At 34.7% G+C, this 11278-nt stretch overlaps 1 protein-coding gene across 1 annotated transcript in view; it reads left to right on the forward strand.

Annotated features, from left to right (window-relative positions):
* Positions 1-10890, forward strand: part of LOC111087438 (cell adhesion molecule 3-like) — a 28523-nt gene extending 17633 nt beyond the window's left edge. The window contains exons 2-5 of the mRNA XM_022394064.1: positions 7313-7609; positions 8180-8515; positions 9881-10150; positions 10790-10890. Coding sequence (XP_022249772.1) covers positions 7313-7609; positions 8180-8515; positions 9881-10150; positions 10790-10890 — 1004 coding nt within the window. The remainder of the gene's footprint in view (positions 1-7312; positions 7610-8179; positions 8516-9880; positions 10151-10789) is intronic.
* Positions 10891-11278: the final 388 nt, after the last annotated feature.

The following is an 11278-nucleotide window of genomic DNA, read 5'->3' on the forward strand; positions in this document are numbered from 1 at the left end:
TTAATTAATGTAACACTAAGACTATGTTTATATCCCCTGCATGTCAGTGGTGATTACTCTTACACCAACTTTACTTAATTAATGTAACACTAAGACTATGTTTATATCCCCTGCATGTCAGTGGTGATTACTCCTACACCAACTTTACTTAATTAATGTAACACTAAGACTATGTTTATATCCCCCTGCATGTCAGTGGTGATTACTCCTACACCAACTTTACTTAAAGTGATATTAACATTTTATCTCTATCCCTTAATGTTTGTGCTCTATCTTCTAAAAAACATTAAACGAAATTCAAGAGCACGATAAGTTGTTGAAAGCTTTAGGAGTTTTATTGGGTTTTGATTCCATGTCATTTTTTAGCTGTGTAGACACCCTAGTCAACTAAGCTATTAAGGTCAAGTATCATCAATTTTTAAATGAGACATTTCATTCTATGAAACTGGAACTCGAACTCACCAATTCCCTATCAAACCACCTAAGCTTCCACTTAATGTACTATTAAGAACGAGTCTTTATCAAATATCGCGAAACGTTCAGTGATAAATCAATAATGAGGGTAAATTATCGATGAAAAATAACAGTAAAACAATTGGAATTTTATATTTACTTTTAATTCTTAACTAGTCCAGCTTCTAGTTTCTCTGTTCAAAATGGACTCTTCTCTACAAACCTACAATATTCTTAGAACAATTACAATAAGTGTTTCTCCAGTATTGTAAGCCATGGTATCTCACTATTGTTGTATATTATTATACTTAATTGTATTACGTAACAGTTAGCCCGAAGACAGCTCCAAAGAAAGAACTGATAGTGAAAAACCCGAGAGAGTTATTGCTTCTAAAACTATCAATCCTGACTTTTATAGTTTTGTAAATTATTTTTCCTTTATATATAAAGGTTCATAATTCTCCGAAAAGACTTTAGGACCGCTATACGCCTGTTCCCTGGGGCATGTATTACGTTCGGTTAGTTCGTCTATTCCTACGCCACAGTTCAAGTTTTTTTATTAAACAGAGCTGTTAAAAGTGACACATACTCGGCGATTTGGCAAAGTTTCTCAAAAAAGTGAAAACCTATATTGTTCACGATGGGTTGCTATAAATTGTATTGTTCGTATAACGTGCTTTCTCTCTGTAGATTATACGTGGATGAGCTTGAACCACAAATCTTGGGGTCCGTTTTATTCGACCGCTTTTTCTTTTTACAAAACGTGGTTTAGAATATAAAGGAACTCCAAAAGTGGTTTTTCCTCTTTTTTTCGCTCCATTCGTTTCTGACAATTTTTCTTATTCTGTAGATAATTTCATTTGCTTTTTTTTATTTCTTGGTGGTTTATTCGATTTAGAGACTATTTAAAGGCATGACAGAAAATAAGTGAATTTATTATTAATGCACGTGATAGCTGACACAAGCGTTTTTCACAAAACGTACTGCACTACATGTCTGAAATGTTTAATCTGTGTGAAAATTCTGAAAATTTGGGACCTATACATTTATTACTTTTACTTAAAACTTTCTATGCTGTGCTTTCTGTAGATACGAATCTAAGTGGGATATTAGACAATATACATATATTGGGAACATAAAAAATAACTGGTCCTTGTACAGGGTGTCTGAAAAGTCTGGAACCATGGGCACTTCAACGATTTTTTGCAGAATGGGCTCTACACGCTGTCCTTGCATTTTGAAACACGTTTTGAGACGGTATATCCATTCTCAGTCAAGTGTATTCCTGTCATTGTCAATGGCCCGACACTCTTCGCGAGTTTGTTGTTTCAGATATTCAGAATCCCTGATTTCATCATTGTACACACGTGCCTTGAGCAAGCCTCAGAAAAGAAATCCGTGGGAATGAAGACTGGAGACCTTGCAGCCCTTTCTTGGGGACCACCTATGCCAATCCAATGTCCTGGGAAGGATTTATTCAATCAAACTCTAAAATTAAGAAAAACTACAAAACACCTATGTTTCCAGACTTTTCTGACACTCTGTATGTTAAAGAAGTACAAGAAAACTGTATACAGTGACGTGGTAGTTTAGACTCTAGATTGTTGTATCTGTATACAGTAACGTGGTAGTTTAAACTCTAGATTGTTGTATCTGTATACAGTAACATAGTAGTTTAGACTCTAGATTGTTGTATCTGTATACAGTGACGTGGTAGTTTAAACTCTAGATTGTTGTATCTGTATACAGTGACGTGGTAGTTTAGACTCTATATTGTTGTATCTGTATACAGTAACGTGGTAGTTTAGACTCTAGATTGTTGTATCTGTATACAGTGACGTGGTAGTTTAGACTCTAGATTGTTGTATCTGTATACAGTGACGTGGTAGTTTAGACTCTATATTGTTGTATCTGTATACAGTGACGTGGTAGTTTAGACTCTATATTGTTGTGTCCGTATACAGTAACGTGGTAGTCTAGACTCTATATTGTTGTATCTGTATACAGTAACTTAGTAGTCTAGACTTCAGATTGTTGTATCTGTATACAGTAACGTGGTAGTCTAGACTCTAGATTGTTGTAGTCTACGCTTCAGATTGTTGTATCTGTATACAGTGACGTGGTATTCCAGACTCCAGATTGTTGTGTCTCTATACAGACATAAGATGGCCTAGACACCAGATTTTTATGCTTTAAACAGAGACGTGGTAGTCTTCTAAGCCTAGACAGTAACGTATTCAACTTGGAAACTGTTGATTTTCCCTTAAATACGGATTTTCTTGAAATATTTCATTTATGAACTGACTCGAGAATGGAGGGACATAGGATTAAGATATTCAGTTGGAATATAGAATGTCTGTAAGGTAACAGGTTACTATCGTCATTATTAACATCTTTCGAAGGACTACCAAAGTTGGTCCATGAAATATTACTTAATCTCTTAATGTTATATTAATATTATGACTAATAAACGAACCGTCTTTAATCTCTTAATGTTATATTAATATTACGATTAACAAGCGAAACGTCTTTAATTTATTAATGTTATGTTAATATCACAATTAATAAGCGAAACGTCTTTAATTTATTAATGTTATGTTAATATCACAATTAATAAGCGAAACGTCAAGGTAAGATGCGTTGCTCGAGAGGGGTAGCTTGGTATCAGTGTTAACAGTGTTGAGCTAAAGCATTCGCCTTGAGAGCGCAACTCCGAGCGAATCCTAAAAGCCCCCACGTGACAGACATGGGATTATTTATTTTTTACAGCTTTTGAAGTATGTCGGGTGTTAAAATTGAAACTAAGTGGTTTTAACGCTATGGAAGGAAGCGAGTTAGAACAGACAAGAAAGTGGAGAAAGTTTTGAAACTCACAAACACACTGGCAAGCGTTACGAGATAAGAAATAATTGAGAAAGTGAATAGTAGCCAGTGTTCAGATTCCTTTGTTTGACACAGTCCATTCGATCATGTTAGACCACGCTGTTTAAGGAGATGAATGCCCGAAAACAAGAGAAGACCATTAGATTCCTTCTCATCACTTACTTCTCTAGCGGGATTATTGAAGTCTTCCTGTTAGTAATTTTGTCCTGTAATGACGACGGTTAATTAGAAAACTAGCTTTTCCCAGCAAACCTCCCTATCTTCCCCTACATGCGCCTCCTTTTATCCATCTTTTCAGTTCCTGCTAGTGTTGAACATGGCACGTAGGGTGTATTTCTCGTCTACGCAAAATCCCAGAGTTTTAGCGTATGTGTGGCGCTAATTAGTGTTCCATTCCTGAAGTAACCTTGTTTCCAGGACCAGTACAAGTAGTGGAAGATTGACAATTCTAGTCTAAGATCCATGCAAAATAAAAGTATGCGTTCCAACGAAAACGTCAAAAACCAGGTTTATTATAAGACTATTTTATGTGAGAAACATGTGATAAACCAGGTTTATTATAGACTATTTTATGTGATAAACCAGGTTTATTATAGGACTATTTTATGTAATAAACCAGGTTTATTATAAGACTATCTTATGTGATAAACATGTAATAATTCAGGTTTATTATAAGACTATTTTATGTGATAGACATGTGATAAACCAGGTTTATTATAAGACTATTTTATGTGATAAACCAGGTTTATTATAGGACTATTTTATGTGATAAACCAGGTTTATTATAAGACTATTTTATGTGATAAACCAGGTTTATTATAAGACTATTTTATGCGTAACTCAGGAGCGACTTCTGCAGGTGAAACATTATTACAGCTGCTACAATTCCAAAATACAAGGTGTGCCTATTACAAAGACAATAAACAATAAATTTTGTTTAAAAAAAAACACTGAAGGAACAAACAACTTAGATCAATAGATGGAGTTGTTTATTTATTGGATTTCGCGCAAAGCTATTCCTTACGTTAGCTGCCTTTAATTTCAAAAGATGGCAGCTAGTCAAAACCACCCACAAATGAGCTACTATTTCATAAAGAATGGTGAGATTTATCGCCACAATATAACGCCCCCCCCCCTTCACAACTGAAAGGGTGAGTATGTTTAGCGACCTGCTTTGATTCCGCGACTCTCAGATTGCGAAGCACTTGAATGATACTTTAGTAATAACGGTTCATGTTAGTAAATTATAGTAAGTAAACGGGATCTCTCAAAGAAGCAACTGTACAACTGGGATTCTTTACTTTACATGCTTCTGTGTGGATTGATAAACAAAACAGTTATTTTAGTTTAAATGTGTATGTTGCTAATGCGCGTTTTTTGTTGTTGTTGTTTTTTACAATATTCGTCAATATTTTTTTTCTCTCGTTTGTCCTAATGTACAATAGTGACGTTGACAAGGAAAAACATCATTTACACCTATACCTAGGACATAATGTTATACGTACTCTGTGTTTTTTTATACTCAATTCGAATGTTCTTAGGAGTTAATTGTTTATTTTTTTACTAATTTATTGCCAGTGTCTCTGATTAGTATGAAGTATAGTCCTTTCCAGCTAAATTGGAACTATTAAAATATAACCCCTCCACAAAAAAGGGGAGGTATCATTCATAAGAATGAATAATTTTAATACTGAAAGAACAAACTGTCGTCCCTAATTTAGCAATAATAAACTAGAGGGAAGGCCACCCACTGCCAACTCTTGGGCTACTCTTTTACCAACGAATAGTGGGATTCACCGTCACATTATAACGCTCCGATGGCTGAAATGGCTAGCATGTCGAACTTCCTAACCATTAGACCATCAAGATTTTGGAAAAAATTTTCAACATCAAAATTTTATTGACGCTAACACACCAATAGCAAAAGTTGATATATTATATTTATATTTCAAGTTTTTATTAATTTATCCGGGACATGAGAAAAAATAAGTTTCATCGGAAATGCAGATCTCTTGAATCTTTCATTGATTTGTTAATCATGCGTCTCGAGGTTTGATTCTTGAACGCCAATACACTGATGTTAAGACACAGATATTTAGAGTAATAATTTGGTGTACATCAGGTTAGGAGATTGAAGGGTTCAAGGTTCGAGAAGTGATGCCGATAAATATGCTCCGTACTTTCAGCTCTGGGCGCGTTATAAAGGGGACAGTCATTCTCGCTATTCGGTTAAAAAAAAAAACGAACGAAACTCTTGTGGCACATATGTTGCTGGTTGTCTGCCGTCACTCTAGTCATTAGTCCAATATCCACGTCGGCTACAAATGAACCCTAGGGATTTCTTTACCGAAACTTTAGCTAACGTGAGCAAAAAAGTACCGTCCAACTTTTAAATTCCATTTTTTCCCTCTTTATTCAATTATCTAAAGGTACTGTCATACATTCAATAAAACTATTAGAAGTTCTGAAATTATTTCTTCGTTGCCTGAAGTAACCCGAATGTTTTTTTTAAAGGATTGCCATTCTTTAAGATGTTCTGAAAATCCCAATATAATTTAGTGACTTGTACGTGTGTGTAAGAGAAATAAATTCAGTATTATTTGTTTTTTATGCTTGACTGTAATACAAAGCCCAGGATGTTGACGTTAGTAAATTATCCAAGCTGTGTGTTGATAAAACTGAATATATAGTCATGTTTTATATTAAATTTTATATAAGCAGCCTATCATTCTTAATGTTGAAGCCCTGATAAGGGGATATTGTTATACGTAACCCTTTTGTCACATTTCAGATAGAGGATATTAATTTCTATATATATATAAGGCAGTTATATCTTTTAATTTAGATTTTATAAAAGGTATAAGGACTTGGAACGCGTTCACAAGGATATGTTTATCATTTGCCTGTAATAAGATAACTGTGACGTAGTTCGTGTAATGAACAAGTTGAAAGGGCACTATCGTTTTTTTTTTATTTCTTTTTGCACTTAGACCAAGCTTAGTTGTGTTCATATTTGTTATGGTGAATCACAAATGAAAAAAAATGTTAATTTATTTAAAACTGAGCCGATTTATTTCCAAACCAGTATCTAACCTGAAACAATATTCTGTTTCATCAAACTTACACAGAACTAAGCTTGAGGATATCTATTGTATCGTATTCTCTGAAGTTACAATAACATGAATGTTTTAATTATCAGCAGTGGTTTATGTCCTACAATTAGATTATTTTGTAGCATTTTGAAGCATGATGTCTAAAAAAAAAGAGACATGAAGCAGTAATGAAATGATGTAATAAATCTCTTCCTATTTGTAGGTGTAAGTTTAGTTCTATTTGTTGTGTGTTAAACGTTATAATGTAGAATAATTGGTGTAAGTTTAGTTCTATTTGTTGTGTGTTAAACTTTATAATGTAGAATAATTGGTGTAAGTTTAGTTCTATTTGTTGTGTGTTAAACGTTATAATGTAGAATAATTGGTGTAAGTTTAGCTCTATTTGTTGTGTGTTAAACTTTATAATGTAGAATAATTGGTGTAAGTTTAGTTCTATTTGTTGTGTGTTAAACTTTATAATGTAGAATAATTGGTGTAAGTTTAGTTCTATTTGTTGTGTGTTAAACGTTATAATGTAGAATAATTGGTTTAAGTTTAGTTCTATTTGTTGTGTGTTAAACTTTATAATGTAGAATAATATTTTTTATTTTATAAGTAACACATTCTCCTTAAATAGAGTCTCTCAGTGGGCCAGATGTAAATGTATGGACTTACAACGCTAAAATCCGGGGTACGATAGACCGCAGTGGATAGAATGCATGTAGCCTATTGTATAGTTTTGCACTAAAACAAACAAAAAAACCCGAAATAGAAAATTTACGAAATTTTTAGCAACCTCGCTGTGTTGATGAAATCATAACGTACCATAACAATATCCTGTTTTAACTTACAAATTAATGTTATTATTATCATTATTATTTTAGCTTCAAAACAAATGGAAAAGGGTATTAAGAAAACAGTGCAAGCAGGAGCAACGGTCAGTCTTCCCTGCGAATTGGAGACACCTGGCGGAACAGTTCAGTGGTTACAAAACGGCCAGCCAGTGGTCCTGGAAGCTATAACTGCCAATCGTAGATTATGGAACGTAACTCGTAACGGGATCGCAGCACTTACAATCCAAGATGTCGCCACCTCTGATGAGGGACTGTGGGAGTGTGGCAAAGTTAGAGATGATGGTTCAGTTGGGAGTAAAGTTGAAATACTGGAACTTACTGTGCTGAGTAGGTTTCAAAAACAATAAACGTTTTAACGGCTTTGAATTTTCTGTAATTATATTTTTACTTTTGAATGCTCAAGAGTTAGTTTTATGCACTAGGTGATTTTTTTTATTATAACAAGTCAACCAAATTTAATAATCTTCTGCACCACAACCAACTTTTGTTGTTTTTAATGAGGATTATGCTAGTAGATTATGATGACGTCACCCACTGATAATGCTGAACGTGTTTTAGTTTCTATCATTATAAATTGTTTTAAAGAAGCAGCATCTCTACCAGCAGAGCTGACACGGTGTTTAACGTAGTGCTTAATTAGGTCATTTTGTATCTTTACAGAATCTGAGAAAAGGAACTGAGAAAATTTTTAATAAGACCGAAGAAACACTTTGTAGGACAAGGCTGCTGTTGTAGTAAAAACCAAAGAATTGACTAAGTCTATGTTTTTACAATACAATATTAGCAATAAGATGCAACATAATTTTAGATAAGGTTCTGTAATTTATTATTACCCTCTGTAAATTTTGTAAGGGGAAAGAATAGGGCTCTGTTCATAATTCCGCTTGTTGGTTCCAGATCCACCTGTAGAGCCTTACATAGAGCTTGAAGACAAAAGACTTCCCCAAGGCGCAATAATCACTCTACAAGAGTGGCAGTTGCTGTTTATCAAATGCGTGGCTGAAAATTCATCTCTTCCTGTTCGACGAATACAGTGGTTCTTGGAAACGACCAATGTTTCTTCCAATGGGGAGCTTTTCACGGAATATCTACCAGGAAACGAAACGTATCGAAGCTGGAGTTTATTGTCTCTCAACATTACGAGAGCATTTAACAAGAAAGAATTGGTCTCTTTCGTCTTTCACGAAGCATGGATACAACCAGTTACAGCCAGTGTCTCATTGAACGTATTGTGTAAGTAGTCACGTTCAAGTATAGAGGTCAATCGTGAATCCCTGGTGGTATCTCTTGAGAAATTAAAGTCGTCTTAAGATTAAAAAACAAAATCCCAACTACACATCTTATAATGAGGAATAGTTTTAACTATCCTCTCCGTATATCGGGGGCCAAATATGGCCAGGTGGTTAGGGCGCTCAACTCGCAATCTGCGGGTCGCGGGTTCGAATCCCCGTCACACCAAACATGCTCGCCCTTTCAGCCGTGGGGGCGTTATAATGTGACGGTCAATCCCACTATTCGTTGGTAAAAGAGTAGCCCAAGAGTTGGCAGTGGGTAGTGATGACTAGCTGCCTTCCCTCTAATCTTACACTGCTAAATTAGGGACGACTAGCGCAGATAGCCCTCATGTAGCTTTGCGCGAAATTCAAAACAAATAAACAAACGTATATCGGGAATTCTTATGTAAACCTGAAGTTGTTAGATATTATCTGTTATATTCCTCACTACGACCAACCATTGTCCGATAGGTGATATGTATATATATATATAATGGACAACACAGAAAAGCTTAAATATAAAAATAATAAAGAAAGACAGCAGAGTCCACGTGTAAACTTTACAGATATTCTTCTATAAGTTAAATTATTATTTAACCTTTAAGTGGTGTCATTCGTAATGAGCCCAAGTGGAACGTTTCCTCTAAAGTTTAATCAATGAACAGAGCTAATAATTATTCCTTTTCCTGAGGTTATCGAATAGAAAAAAAAATCCGTTGTTTCCAGGTATCGTTTTTAGATTAATAGAACTAGAAAAAAATAGTTTAGTTATAAGAATTCTTTCCCATTCGCTAATGGAAATGTTTAACAATAAAATCTGCTATTAGCAGTGACTTGAAATTTTTTCAGGTAACAATGCGAAGCAGTTTTTTTTTTCCAGTACTTATCGTGGCCCTAATGAGCAAAAGTTTTATCTTTCATTTGATAATGAGCAGTTGGTTCAATCAGTGATATTAAAAACACGTATCTTTTATATCACTTGTGTTTCTTTGCATTTTTACCACGAAATCAAGAAAACAAAAGAATATTCTATGTAAAAAGTTTTGTGTACACCCCTTGAATAATGTTACGTAGTTGATTAAGTGCTATTTAATATTACAATGCCACCAGAAACGGTAGTAGTTACAAATTTAAATCATTTAAAGCAATATAAAGTTTCTGTTAGTTTATTTATATAGAACTTTAAATTCAGTGCTGTTTAATATACATTATAACTGCGTTGCTACTGTCATTATTCGAATTTAGTCATTCTGTACTCTATGTCATAGCTCAACTGTTACAAAAAAAAAGGTTAGATTCGAGATTTCAATTTGTCTCATTCTAGATGGCCCCACGTTTTCGATAAGCAGAGAACCAGGCTTTGGGATTCCTATCGTAGAAGGTATGGCTGCATCTTTAAAGTGTGATGTCGAAGCCAACCCCCCGAGCGACCCCTTGTGGCAAAAGGATCAAGGCCCACTTCCTTTCGATGTTTCCTCTGGAGGATATCTTAATTTTACTTCAATTTCCAGAAAAGATGCTGGCTGGTATAAATGTACCACAAAACATCTGTTTGGCTTCTTCACTTCATTCGGATATTTTCTCAACGTTCGATGTAAGTTAAAACTTCTGATCAGACCGTTTTATCATAATCAAAAATTAGACACTGTGTCCGGCATGGCCAGGTGGTTAGGGAGCTCGACTCGCACTATGTGGGTCGCGGGTTCGAATCCCCCGTCACACCAAACATGCTCGCCCTTTCAGCCGTGAGGGCGTTATAATGTGACGGTCAAATCCCACTATTCGTTGGTAAAAGAGTAGCCCAAGAGTTGACTAGCTGCCTTTCCTCTCGTCTTACACTGCTAAATTAGGGACGGCTAGCGCAGATAACCCTCGTGTGGTATTGCGTGAAATTTAAAAAACAAACAAGCGTCCAAAAGTTATATTAACCATTTTATTAACATAGATAATAAGTTCTGTTAACGTAATTTTCAGACGCCTTGTATATGATGTGTAAACTTAACAAGGTAAATAAAATATAATTGCTTTAAGATTAGTGTTGTAGGTGGATAGTTTACAATAGTCTCCCGGTAGTTTAGGGGTAATTTTATGTAATCCATACTTTGATTCCTCGAGGTGTACAGATCGCAAACAGTCTAATGCATAGCGCTCAGACAAACAACAAACAAATTGATAATAAAATGTGGAAAATATCAAATTTAATCGTATAAGTTGTTTCTTTTTTTCTAAACAGCTAAGCCTATTTACATATATTCTGTAAAAATCGAAGCTACATCCGCTGGAAACTTTCCGTTTCTTGTTGCTGTTCTCAAATGCTTCCAGCCAATTAGTTGAACGCGAAAAGAAACAAATGGGTGATTGGTCTGCACATTAATGATGAGTTTTAACGAACTGCACGTGATCTTTGGAAATAAAAGAATGTGGAAATAATATGTCAAGGTGGTTCGAATCAAGTATTGAATGTTATTAAAACGACAAGATCTAAAGAGCGTGTTAAACTTGTTATCTAGATCGTTACAAGCAAATTTTTCGATATTTTTAGTGACGTATTAAATTTTGTAAAACTTTGTTTCATGATATTTTATTATTACGTTTAAGTGATTCGAATTTCGTTCACTTCATTTTGCTTTCGTACTACAAAGTGTGCGGTTTGTGGAATCCTTTTAAAGTTTAAAACAGCCAGGATGGTTTATGGAATCCTTTTAAAGTTTAAAACAGCCAG

The sequence above is a fragment of the Limulus polyphemus genome, unplaced genomic scaffold (assembly GCF_000517525.1).
Source record: "Limulus polyphemus unplaced genomic scaffold, Limulus_polyphemus-2.1.2 Scaffold2152, whole genome shotgun sequence".
Classification (NCBI taxonomy): domain Eukaryota; kingdom Metazoa; phylum Arthropoda; class Merostomata; order Xiphosura; family Limulidae; genus Limulus; species Limulus polyphemus.